The sequence below is a fragment of the Tachyglossus aculeatus genome, chromosome 4 (genome assembly GCF_015852505.1).
Source record: "Tachyglossus aculeatus isolate mTacAcu1 chromosome 4, mTacAcu1.pri, whole genome shotgun sequence".
Classification (NCBI taxonomy): Eukaryota; Metazoa; Chordata; class Mammalia; order Monotremata; family Tachyglossidae; genus Tachyglossus; species Tachyglossus aculeatus.
Window position 1 is genome coordinate 55037259 of NC_052069.1, and position 14277 is coordinate 55051535.

The 14277-nt window shown below is 42.3% G+C and overlaps 1 protein-coding gene across 2 annotated transcripts in view; it reads right to left on the bottom strand.

The window, feature by feature from the left end:
• Positions 1 to 14277, bottom strand: part of DBT (dihydrolipoamide branched chain transacylase E2) — a 37192-nt gene that overhangs the window by 21982 nt on the left and 933 nt on the right. Inside the window, exons 1-3 of one of the 2 annotated variants that reach the window (XM_038745880.1) lie at positions 8333 to 8377; positions 1534 to 1657; positions 336 to 411 (exon numbers count right to left, since the gene is read on the bottom strand). In XM_038745880.1, the coding sequence (XP_038601808.1) occupies positions 336 to 411; positions 1534 to 1657; positions 8333 to 8371 (239 nt within the window). In that variant the 5' untranslated portion in view covers positions 8372 to 8377. Of the gene's footprint in view, positions 1 to 335; positions 412 to 1533; positions 1658 to 8332; positions 8378 to 14277 lie in introns of those variants that run through there. The other variant, XM_038745879.1, reaches the window with a different exon arrangement.

The window sequence follows — 14277 nt, forward strand, 5'->3', positions numbered from 1 at the left end:
ACCAGCTACGACCAGGTTGGATCGGTCACCCGGTGTCACACTTGGAGGCAGAAGGGATAACCAATTGGCCGGCCGGTCATTTAAAATGTCTCTATTCACACACATTTTGAGTAATCAATCGTATTTATTGAGCGCTTACTGTGTGCCAAGCACTATACTAAGCGCTTCGGAGAGTACAACAAAACAACAGACACATTCCCTACCCACAATGAGCTTACAGTCTAGAGGGTCATATACTTGCCCAATTTAAGGATACATTATCATTTTGTATTAATATCCTGAGCCCTCAATATTGGATTCACCTGAAACATAAAAAAGTTGGATTATGAATTTACCATTCTTTCACTGTTACTTCTGTAATCCCTTCTCCAATGTCTGAGAGTTTAAACTGGACTATCTGTCCACCTACGGCTTGAAAGAAAAAGAGAAAATAATATATCAAAAGCAAGTTACAAAAGAATAAATACTGTCAGGCAAATACTACTGGCATATGGTATGGCCTATTCTTTTAAAATAGTTCAAACATGGAAACTACACAATAGTAGTGGAGTTAAGGCTAGAATAAATCGTATTTATTTAGCGCTCACTGTATACAGAGAACTGTACTAAGCGCTTGGGAGAGTACAAAATAACAGAGTTGGTAGCCATGTTTCCTGCCCACAATGAGCTTACAATCTAGAGAACACAGTTTCCCCCTACCTGCCCAGGATTCTTCCCGTAAGATTATAAAGGCCCAATCCTCCTATTAAAAATTTTCTAGACTGTGAGCCCGTTGTTGGATAGGGACCATCTCTATATGTTCCCGATTTGTACTTCCCAAGTGCTCAGTACAGTGCTCTGCACACAGTAAGCGCTCAATAAATACAATCAATCCATCAATCATATTTATTGAGCACTTACTGTGTGCACAGCACTGTACTAAGTGCTTGGGAAGTACAAGTTGGCAACATATAGAGACAGTCCCTACCCAACAGTGGGCTCACAGTCTAAATGGGGGAGACAGAGAACAAAACCAAACATACTAACAAAATAAAATAAATAGAATAGAAATGTACAAGTAAAATAAATAGAGTAATAAATATGTACAAACATATATACATACAGACAGATGCTGTGGGGAAGGGAAGGAGGTAAGATGAGGGGGATGGAGAGGGGGATGAGGGGGAGAGGAAGGAAGGGGCTCAGTCTGGGAAGGCCTCCTGGAGGAGGTGAGCTCTCAGTAGGGCCTTGAAGGGAATTGAATGAATGAATGAAAAAACAATTTACAGTAAAAATGATGGGCAGAAAACTGGCCTCTAGGTCCAAGAATAAGTGGCTCTCCCTAAGGTGAAGGACCATGGCTTTCTATCACACAAACTTATTGGAACCACCCATAGTCCCATGTTCCTCTATGTGAGGCTTTACAAACTGCTTGAACTGGTTGGAGAAAAGACGTGATATGATGTAGAGAAAATAATTTCACATACGATATCATCTTGAGCAAACCTCCTCCACAGGCACAAGAGACTAAAGCAGACAGATGATCCTTCTTACCAGCGGTTGTTCTCAGTAGTCGACGTGGAAGACTCAATTTGAAAGGTGACTTACTGAAGAGGCAAGCATATTTTGGCTTTACGAGGTGGATACTACTGCATGATCTAATATGATGGACACGGATCTAGTGGAAAGAAAAAAAAAAAGGAACCCATCCATGTTATCTTTAAAAGCTGGATGTAGCCTATATTATTTTCTATCTACCCAAGTACTTAGCTCAGTGCTTAACACAGTGCTTAAAAATACCATTTTCCTCATATTATATTGTACTACATCTTTCTAAAATTAAACTATTTTAATTGAAATATAGAAAATGCACAAAATAGTATACCCATAAGCAAAATTGTGTAAACATCTATAGAATAACACTTCAAAAGCAGCATTACTAAATTCATTAATGAACAATCAAGAATTTCCTTGTGGAAAGATGCATGAAACCACTAGTAAGGATGACATCTTTATAACAATATTCCAAAATTTATCACACTAAAATACACGTAATAGTTATAAACCTGTACTTCCCAAGCGCTTAGTACAGTGCTCTGCACACAGTAAGCGCTCAATAAATACGACTGATTGATTGATTGATAATTCTCTCATACAGAATGGAATTCTTCTTACCCTAGGAGCATCAGCAATCTGCCTGTATTCATTAAACAAGTGAACCAATCAAAAACTCATTTAGATGAAAAAATATTGTTTATTGAGACACGGCAAAAGGGAGAATTAATAAGAATTTTTAAGTGAACACTAAAAGACATTATCAAAGGCATTTACTGGGCGTTCACTGTGTGCAGAGCACACAGCTCTTGTAAGCTCTTGGGAGAGTATGACAGAGTTAGCAGACATGTTCCCTGCCCATAATGAATTTACAGTCCACAGGAATAATGGATAAATGATCTGCAGATGAACTGTTACTCTCCAAGAAATCAAGTGCTTAGTACAGTGCTCTGCACACAGTAAGCGCTCAATAAATATGATTGATTGATTAGCCCCATACAATACTGATATTAACTTCATATAACAATACTGATATTTTCTTTCATATAACACTAAAGTAACGGCTTTAATAAACTTTGCACATGTATTACTACAACTTTCAAAAGCCTGCACAATCTTCCATCCAGGGCAAATAAATAGTTCTTCTTGCCAGGAAGACAAGCTCCATTCCGAGGACTTAGGGTCCCAAAGGACTCTACCAGAAAAATTCCCAATGATTCATTACCTAGATATGGGCATGTTTGTCAATTAACAAATGAAATAAGACTACATGACTGTTGTTTCACTACAGATAGACCGTCTAATTTCTCCCTATACGTTCTTTCACAGTTTAGTACAGTGCACTGTATGCCGTATGTGTTTAATAAGTACCATGCCTACTATCATTAACTTTAAGCCTATCAACTTTAAGCCTAGGCTATATTATTTTCTATCTACCCAAGTACTTAGCTCAGTGCTTAACACAGTGCTTAAAAATACCATTTTCCTCATAATATATTGTACTACATCTTTCTAAAATTAAACTGTTTTAATTGAAATAGTTTAAACTAAACTAAGGCAACATGACTCTCAGCTTTGACTTTACTTGTAAGGTCACCATCAGAACTCTTCCACTCCCTGACAAACGAATAAATGAATGATTCCCCGATCAGAATGGACTGAAAGCCAATTGAGCCAGTTCTCCCGAGGATATGGTCAAATGTGATTGTGCTCATATCTGCCTCCGGGCTAGCTTGGAAGTCTGACCAATTGGGAGCTGCTGCCCAAGAGGGCTGGTGATTCTTTGTTGCTTTCTTCACACTGCCAGGACTTTGGGGCCTGCAAGGGGGACTTGCCCAGGAGACATGGGGTATATGAACATGGTTGGGGGCTAGGGAAGCCTGAAATACTGTTCATCAGGTGGAATTGCTGGTGTCATGATTTCCAGAGTAGGCTTTAGAGTGGCACTGGTTTTACAAAACTCCACAAAATGATTCTAGCTCTACTAAAATCACATTAATCACATTTACTGAGCAATTACTGCATGCAGAGCACCTATGTACTTGGCTGTATACCCCTTAAGAACTTCTATTTTCACTCCAGCCACACAACGCTTATATACCTATCCCTTTGTAATTTATATTAATGTCTGTCTTCACCTCCAGACTTGGGGCCAGATATCATGCCTATTTTATTATCCTCTCCCAAGCTCTCCGTACAGTGCCCTGCACTCAAGAAGGGCTCAATAAATACAAATTTTCCTCAAAAGCTGGCTTGGTGCCCATACATAGACTTTGGCATCTAGTTTTACAATAAAAGTGAATATTTCCACGGCAAGAAAGCCTTCAAAAAATACACCTGCTCAACATATAGATCAAGTACAGTGAAGCCAAAAGGTACTTGTTCACAGGGTAGGAAAAAAACTGTAAGATATCACTTCTTAAACCTTGCATGTAATATGTAGTCTCTCCCTCCCCATATTTTCCTCCTCGTCTAGTGACCTATCCTTTCCTGTCAGATTAATTTAGCATTACTTATTTCTTGATAACCCTCAACTCCCACCCAAAAGAAAAATTACTTTGTTTTGAGCTTTTTTATATAGCCTTGTAACACTTTAAAGACCAGATTTAAACATTAAAACCGGTATGGATTAGACTAAGTAAGCCCCAAACTGCGAATAAAGCAGTTCTAAAGTTTGGCATGCAAAGTAAAACTCTTGTATTTAGCCAGTTAGGTACAATTAAAATAGAACTTAAGAAAGAATGTAAGATAGCTTGATTCAAAGCAGTTCACAATATACATCACATAGACATAGTGAACATTCAGTTTAGAAATGGTTTTCCAAACTGTGCCAAAAATAAACTTGAACTCTGATAGGACGCAACATGGAGTCAATTATATTTGTTAAGTGCTTACTATGTGCCAAGCACTGTTCTAAATGCTACGGTAGATACAAGGTAATCAGGTTGTCCCACGTGGGGCTCACAGTCTTCATCCCCATTTTACAAATGAGGGAACCGAGGCACAGAGAAGTGACTTGCCCAAGATCACATAGCAGACAAGTAGCGGCGCCAGGATTAGAACCCATGACCTTCTGACTCTCAGGCCTGTGCTCTAGCCACCATGCTGCGTCTACTGATTGATCTACACTCAGAGTCCAGGATTTACTCTACCCTATAGTGATGGAATTGCTGACGACTGGGGGGAAAAAGGAATTTTGGAGGGTTTCTCCCCCAAATAGAAACTACTCTCCCTAGCACAAGCTCCCATAAAATAATTTAAGTTAGAAACAGGAAACCTAGAATGGCAACAGGGAAAAAAAACACCCTACTGTCCTAAACTCAATCTCCCTTCTAGAATTTTTTATATTCATAACAGGCAGCAAGGTGAGCATGGTAATAATAATTATGGTACTTATCAAGTGCTTACTATGTGCCAAGCACCGTTCTAAGCAATATGGTAGATACAGGTTAAACAGGTTAGACATAATAATAATAATAATAATAATAATAATGGCATTTGTTAAGCGCTTACTATGTGCAAAGCACTGTTCTAAGCGCTGGGGGGATAGACATGATATATTTACAGTCCAGGTCTTTAAGGTTAAAACGTTTTTCTAACAGTCTACGGAAGAATGAGCCACCTGCCTTTCAGGATCTCAAACGTTAATTGTTTTTGATCCTCGGAGCAAATGAAAATGCTTAAGAATACCAGGTGAATAGCTTAAGTGATCTGATGCAATTGGAATTACCCTAGAAGGGAAGCAGGGAGAGTGGTGATGCTTACATATCACTGGGGAAGCATTTAGGGAAGCAGCGTGGCTCAGTGGAAAGAGCATGGGCTTTGGAGTCAGAGGTTATGGGTTCAAATCCCGGCTCCGCCACTTGTCAGCTGTGTGACTTTGGGCAAGTCACAACTTCTCTGGGCCTCAGTTACCTCATCTGTAAAATGGGAATGAAGACTGTGAGCCCCCCGTGGGACAACCTGATCACCCTGTAAACTCCCCAGCGCTTAGAACAGTGCTTTGCACATAGTAAGCGCTTAATAAATGCCATTATTATTATTATTATTGGAAAAGCAGCATGGCTCAGTGGAAAGAGCCCGGGCTTTGGAGTCAGAGGTCATGGGTTCAAATCCCAGCTCCGCCAATTGTCAGCTGTGTGACTTTGGGCAAGTCACTTCACTTGGACAGTGGCACACAAATACCATATATTAAGAGAGCTATGGATGTAAGTGAAATCATTTATTTTCTACCGTTCAGTAACTGCATTTGCAAGATGTTAGAAATGCTTCTACTTATTTTTCACTCATTTGATTGACATAAAATGTTTTCATCATTTTATCATTTCACGAAGTGCAACCGAATTCTTTCCAAATTGTACAGTTTTATTTACAAGCATGGAAAATTTACCTGCAATATCAAGTGTTTAAAAGGGAAGAGTGAGATTCCATGAAAGGAAGGTGAAATGCTAGAATGACCTAATGTCTCGAAATGAATGCTGTGAATTCCCCTTCCTCTCCCCCTCGTCCCCCTCTCCATCCCCCCATCTTACCTCCTTCCCTTCCCCACAGCACCTGTATATATGTATATATGTTTGTACATATTTATTACTCTCTTTATTTATTTTACTTGTACATATCCATTCTATTTATTTTATTTTGTTAGTATGTTTGGTTTTGTTCTCTGTCTCCCCCTTTTAGACTGTGAGCCCACTGTTGGGTAGGGACTGTCTCTATATGTTGCCAACTTGTACTTCGCAAGTGCTTAGTACAGTGCTCTGCACACAGTAAGCGCTCAATAAATACAATTGATTGATTGATTGATTCTCTGGGCCTCAGTTACCTCATCTGTAAAATGGGGATTAAGACTGTGAGCCCCCCCCGGGACAACCTGATCACCCTGTAACTTCCCCAGGGCTTAGAACAGTGCTTGCACATAGTAAGTGCTTAATAAATGCCACCACCATCATCATCACCTGTCAAGAAATGCATGGAAAGCCACATGGCCTGGTGGAAAGTGCCCCGAAGGCAGAGCATCCGGCTCACCCCCTCTAGACTGTGGACTCACTGTGGGCAGGGAACGTGTCTGTTTATTGCTGTACTGTACTTTCCCAAGCACTAAAGCCAGTGCTCTGCAGACAATAAATGCTCAATAAATACGACTGAATGAATGACGGAGTCCCTGTCCCACCTGGGGCTAACACTCAATCCCCATTTTACAGATGAGGTAACTGAAGCACAGAAACGTTAAGCGACTTGCCCAAGGTCACACAGCAGATGTGGCAGAGTTGAGATTAGAACCCAGGCCGTTCTGACTCCCAAGCCTGTGCTCCAATACCGGCATCATGTGGGATCCAAAGATTTTCGAGATGTAAATGAGAGGATTTGGCAAGTGCCTACACATACAGGTATAAAACCAGTCAATTCATGTCCGTAATGCCTTAAAAACGTAGCCACACCTTCGAAATTTTAAAAGTACAACAAAAATCATTGGTTAACTGTATTATTTTGACGAAGGAGCAGTTTATGACCATAATTAACCATAAAGCCTTGGGCTGCAGAAGCTGCTACTTATAATTCTTTTTTTATACAGAGAAGCAGTGTGGCTCAGTGGAAAGAGCACGGGCTTTGGAGTCAGAAGTCATGGGTTCAAATCCCAGCTCCGCCACTTGTCAGCTGTGTGACTTTGGGCAAATCACTTCACTTCTCTGTGCCTCAGTTACCTCATCTGGAAAATGGGGATGAAGACTGTGAGACCCCGTGGGACAAACTGATCACCTTGTAACCTCCCCAGTGCTTAGAATAGTGCTTTGCACATTGTAAGCACTTAATAAATGCCACTGTTATTATTATTACCCCCTCCGAGGTGCATTATTTGCCTATTGCAACCGTCTTTTAAGCAGGTGGACTAATGCAGTCAATCTGAAAAATAAGGTAATCCAATTTAAATAGCAACACTACTATACCATTGAGTATAAAATGTACTACTACTACTACTACTACTACTAAGAATAATAATAATGACAGTGCTTTGCACATAGCACTTAACAAATTCCATTTTTTTGGTATTTAAGCGTTTACTATGTGCAAAGCACTGTCATTATTATTATTATTATTAGTAGTAGTAGTAGTAGTAGTAAATTTTATAGTCAACGGTATAGTAGTGTTGCTATTTAAATTGGATTACCTTATTTTTCAGATTGACTGCATTAGTCCACCTGCTTAAAAGACGGTTGCAATAGGCAAATAATGCACCTCGGACACAGAAAACAGAGGTATGATATAATACAAGGAAATTAAGTACCAGGACCACTTAAATAATACCAAAGCTTCTCTCTGGTTTATTAGAACTGTTCAACCATATATGAAGGTAGAGTGAAGAAATATTTTCCCCTTTGGAAAACTCTAAACATAAAAATACCAATCCATCATAAACGGTGAGCCCGTTGTCGGGTAGGGACCATCTCTATATGTTGCCGACCTGTACTTCCCAAGCACTTACTACAATGCTCTGCACACAGTAAGTGCTCAATAAATAAGATCGAATGAATGAAAGAAATAATGTAAATTCTTGAGAAATGGGAGTACTCTATATTTAGTATGTGTCAAACCCTCTTTGTACAAAGAGAACTGAACTCAGCCGTGGTTATCCAAACTTCTCCGTACCATGCACGATTTAGATTCAGGTCATTCTTGGCTGCTCCATGGGGGTTACATTCCATTCCATCAAAAGTCAACCGGAAAGGGGGTGAGTACATGGCTTGAAGAATTAATTTTGGGTAAAACGAGGGTAATTTTGACTTAATTTTGAGCAAGTTACCTGGTTTTGAGCAGGACCTACGTGTAGGGGGGAAAGCATTCCGAGGAAGAAATGACTTTGAATGACACTGGTAAGGGGGAACAAGTCTCACGTTGGGTTGGAATCATGTCAGAAGGCTGCTGCTGCAGGGGCAAAACTAGGAAGACTGAAGAGACAGGATGCAAACCCTGAATTGGTATACAGAGAGGAGGCCTCAGTCTCTGGAAAGTAAAACCTTCTGGAAAAACCTGCTAACCGTGGCCAAGGGTAATCATTAATCTGGGGTGATCAAGAGATAGTTTAAATGGGTTTTAATATTACACTTGTCCTTAAGTCAAAACAGGTTTCCTTAGTGGCCAAAGCAGAGCCATGGGGATGCTTGTGGTTTGTATGAAGAAATTCAGGTCTTTTTTTTCCCCCAGCATCCAATCCCATTGATAACATCTGACAGCCTAAAGGGCTGCTCTAGGGAGGCTCAGAATGGTTTCACAGTACTTCTTCAGAGAAGCACTAACTGCGCTAAAACAAATGACCTGGAGTACATAGTGCCAATCTAATATAACAGAATTGATTTTCCAATACAATATACTTCAGTGAACACAATATAGAACAAAATCACATAGCATAATTTGAATGCAAACATAATAACAATGATGTTATTTGTTAAGCACTAAGCACCAAGCACTGTACTAAGTGCTGGCGTGGATATAAGTTAAGCAGATGGGGTTGGACACAGTCCCTGTCTCACGCAGGGCCCACCATCTCAATCTCCGTTTTACCTATGAGGTAACTGAGGCCCAGAGAATAAGAATAATAATGATGGTATTTGTTAAGCGCTTACTATGCGCCAAGCACTGTTCTAAGCGCTGGAAGTGAAGTGACTTGCCCAAGGTCACAGAGCAGACAAGTGGCAGAGCCAGGATTACAATTAAAGACCTTCTGACGCCTTAGGCCTGTGCTCTATCTACTACATCATGCTGCTTGCCTAAAATAGGAAAAAACCCACGGAAAGTGAATGTTGTTTAGAACAGCAACCTTTGGAAGTACACATTTATAGGTTGAGACTGTCAGATCCTTAAAAACGCAGCGAGTTCCTCAGTTAAGTATACTGGTGTCAAAATAGTTTGCCTAGGGTTGGGAGCTGGAGTCATGGCTGAGATATGGAAAAGTAAACAGAAGGGGAAGCCAGGTGGGGAAAAAAAAAAAAATCAATCGATAAGTGGTATTTGATAAGAGCTTGGGAGAGTACAATACAACAGAATTAGCAGACATATTCCCTGTCCATAACAGTGCTTGGCACATAGTAAGTACAACAAATACCATTATTATTATTATAATGAGTTTGCAAGGATTACTGCTTGTTGTTAAGGACTCTGAGGGGGTTCCAAGGACAAAAGCAGCTTGGGATGGAGGGCGGTGATGGGAGGTCAATCGATCAATCAGTGGTGTTTAATAATAATAATAATGATGGCATTTATTAAGCACTTACTATGTACAAAACACTGTTCTAAGCGCTGGGGAGGTTACAAGGTGATCTGGTTGTCCCACGGGGGGGCTCACAGCTTTAATCCCCATTTTGCAGATGAGGTAACTGAGGCCCAGAGAAGTGACTTGCGCAAAGTCACACAGCTAAGTGGCGGAGCCGGGAATCGAACCCATGACCTCTGACTCCAAAGTCCGGGCTCTTTCCACTGAGCCACGCTGCTTCTTGTTTGAGTGCTTACCAGGTGCAGAACACTGTACTAAGCTCTTGGGAGAGTACAACATACTAATAATAATACTAATAATAGCAGTATTGGTTAAGTGCTTACTACGAGCCAGGCACTGTACTGTACAAATACAGGAGCTGGGATAACAGCGTTGGTAGACACGTCCCCTGGCCACAATGAGGTGACAAGAGAAGCCCGTTTGTTGGGTAGGGACCGTCTCTGTTGCCGATTTGTTCTTCCCAAGCGCTTAGTATAGTGCCCTGCACACGGTAAGCGCTCAATACGACTGAATGAATGAATGAAGGGCACAGGCTTGGGAGTCAGAGGGCGTGCGTTCTTCATCCCGGCTCTGCCACTTGTCTGCTGTGTGATCTTGGGCCGGTCACTTCACCTCTCTGTGCCTCAGTTACCTCCTCTGTAAAACGGAGATCGAGACTCTGAGCCCCAAGTGGGACAGGGACTGCATCCAGCCCAATTTGCTTGCATTCATTCATTCATTCATTCAATCGTATTTATTAAGCGCTTACTGTGTGCAGAGCTCTGTACTAAGCGCTTGGGAAGTACAAGCTGCCAACATATAGAGATGGTCCCTACCCAACAGCGGGCTCACAGTCTAGAAGGGGGAGACAGACAACAAGACAAAACATATTAACAAAATAAAATAAATAGAATATGTACAAATAAAATAGAGTAATAAATACGTACAAACATGTATACATAATGAGAAAATGAGACACAGAGAAGAGGCAATAATTCTTTCAAGGCCACAGAGCAAACCAGAGGCCGGGTGAAAAACAGAGTCCAGGGTCCTGACTTAAACCGGCCTTGGGACAATCACCCTCAACTCAGGCAATCAATCAATTGTATTTATTGAGCGCTTACTGTGTGCAGAGCACTGTACTAAGCGCTTGTTCTTAAGGCAAGAGCAGGGTCGGGTGTTAAAACTTTAATCATAACTGTGGCGTTTGTTAAGTGCTGTTCTAAGCGATGGGGTAGAGACAAGATCGTAGGGTTGGACGCAGTCCTCGTCCAGTGCTCGGCGCACGGTAAGCGCTTAAGAAGTATCGTCATTATTATTACTATTAATCCCCATTTTACAGATGAGGGATCGGCGGTAGAAGCAACGTCGCTCAATGGAAATCAATCAATCAATCAATCGTATTTATTGTATCCACCTAAGCACTTAGTACAGTGCCTGGCACACAGTCCGTGCTTAACAAATACCATAACATGATTGAGACACAGACTTTGTAAAACCTGATTAACTTGTATCTACCCCAGCGCAACGTGGCTCAGTGGCAAGAGCCCAGGCTTGGGAGTCATTCATTCACTCAATCGTATTTATTGAGCGCTTCCTGTGTGCAGCACACTGTACTAAGCGCTTGGGAAGTACAAGTTGGCAACATATAGAGACGGTCCCTACCCAACAACGGGAGGTCGTGGGTTCTAATTCCGCCCCCGCCAGTAGTCAGCTGTGTGACTTTGGGGAAGTCACTTCACTGGGCCTCAGTTACCTCACCTGTAAAATGGGGATGAAGACTGTGAGCCCCCTGTGGGACCTCAGACTGAGCCCCTCCTTCCTCTCCCCCCCACCCCCCGGCCCTACCTCCTTCCCCTCCCCACAGCACCTGTATATATGTTTGTACAGAGTTATTACTCTATTTATTTTACTTGTACATATTTACTATTCTATTTATTTTATTTTGTTAGTATGTTTTGTTTTGTTCTCTGTCTCCCCCTTCTAGACTGTGAGCCCGTTGTTGGGTAGGGACTGTCTCTATATGTCCCTCCCCATCCCCCCGCCCTACCTCCTTCCCCTCCTCACACCTGTATATATGTCGATATGTTTGTACATATTTATTACTCTATTTATTTATTTATTTTATTTGTACATATTTATTCTATTTTGTTAATATGTTCTGTTTCGTTGTCTGTCTCCCCCTTCTAGACTGTGAGCCCGTTGTTGGGTAGGGACCGTCTCTATATGTTGACAACTTGTACTTCCCAAGCGCTTAGTACAGTGCTCTGCACACAGTAAGCCCTCAATAAATACGATTGAATAAATGAATGAATGACCGTCTCTAGATGTGGCCAACTTGTACTTCCCAAGCGCTTAGTACAGTGCTCTGCACACAGTAAGCGCTCAATAAATACGATTGAATGAATGAATGACCGTCTCTAGATGTGGCCAACTTGTGCTTCCCAAGCGCTTAGTACAGTGCTCTGCACACAGTAAGCGCTCAATAAATACGATTGAATGAATGAATGACCGTCTCTAGATGTGGCCAACTTGTGCTTCCCAAGCGCTTAGTACAGTGCTCTGCACACAGTAAGTGCTCAATAAAGACGATTGACTGAATGACAACTTAATCACCTTGTAACCTCCCAAGCGCTTAGAACAGTGCTTTGCACATAGTAAGCGTTCGATAAATGCCATCATTATTATTATTATTATTGTTATTAGGAGAAGCAGCATGGCTCAGTGGAAAGAGCCCGGGCTTTGGAGTCAGGGGTCATGGGTTCAAATCCCGGCTCCGCCAATTGTCAGCTGTGTGACTTTGGGCAAGTCACTTCACTTCTCTGGGCCTCAGTTACCTCATCTGTAAAATGGGGATTAAAACTGTGAGCCCCCCACCACCACCGTGGGACAACCTGATCACCTTGTAACCTCCCCAGCGCTTAGAACAGTGCTTTGCACATAATAAGCGCTCGATAAATGCCATCATTATTATTATTATTATTATTAGGAGAAGCAGCATGGCTCAGTGGAAAGAGCATGGGCTTTGGAGTCAGGGGTTATGGGTTCAAATCCCGGCTCCGCCAATTGTCAGCTGTGTGACTTTGGGCAAGTCACTTCACTTCTCTGGGCCTCAGTTACCTCATCTGTAAAATGGGGATTAAAACTGTGAGCCCCCCACCACCACCGTGGGACAACCTGATCACCTTGTAACCTCCCCAGCGCTTAGAACAGTGCTTTGCCCATAATAAGCGCTCGATAAATGCCATCATTATTATTATTATTATTATTAGGAGAAGCAGCATGGCTCAGTGGAAAGAGCATAGGCTTTGGAATCAGGGGTTATGGGTTCAAATCCCGGCTCCGCCAATTGTCAGCTGTGTGACTTTGGGCAAGTCACTTCACTTCTCTGGGCCTCAGTTACCTCATCTGGAAAATGGGGATTAAAACTGTGAGCCCCCCCCCACCACCGTGGGACAACCTGATCACCTTGTAACCTCCCCAGCGCTTAGAACGGCGCTTTGCACATAGTAAGCGCTCGATAAATGCCATCACCATTATTATTATTCTCTGAGCCTCAGTGACCTCAGCTGTAAAATGGGGATGAAGACTGTAGACCCAAGTGGGACAGCCTGATCACCTTGTAACCTCCCCAGCGCTTAGAACGGCGCTTTGCACATAGTAAGCGCTCGATAAATGCCATCATCATTATTATTATTCTCTGAGCCTCAGTGACCTCACCTGTCAAATGGGGACGAAGACTGTAGACCCAAGTGGGACAACCTGATCACCTTATATCTCCCCCAGCGCTGAGAACAGCGCTTTGCACATAGTAAGCGCTCGATAAATGCCATCACCATTATTATTATTCTCTGAGCCTCAGTGACCTCATCTGTAAAATGGAGATGAAGACTGTGAGCCCCCCGTGGGACAACCTGATCACCCTGTAACCTCCCCAGCGCTTAGAACAGAGCTTTGCACATAGTAAGCGCTCGATAAATGCCATCATCGTCATTATTATTCTTAGGAGAAGCAGCGTGGCTCAGTGGAAAGAGCCCGGGCTTTGGAGTCGGAGGTCATGGGTTCAAATCCCGGCTCCGCCAATTGTCAGCTGTGTGACTTTGGGCAAGTCACTTCACTGGGCCTCAGTTACCTCATCTGTAAAATGGGGATTAAAACTGTGAGCCCCCCCCCACCACCGTGGGACAACCTGATCACCTTGTAACCTCCCCAGCGCTTAGAACAGCGCTTTGCACATAGTAGGCGCTCGATAAATGCCATCACCATTATTATTATTCTCTGAGCCTCAGTGACCTCATCTGTCAAATGGGGATGAAGACTGTAGACCCAAGTGGGACAACCTGATCACCTTGTAACCTCCCCAGGGCTTAGAACAGCGCTTTGCACATAGTAAGCGCTTGATAAATGCCATCATCATTATTATTATTCCCTGAGCCTCAGTGACCTCATCTGTCAAATGGGGATGAAGACTGTAGACCCAAGTGGGACAACCTGATCAC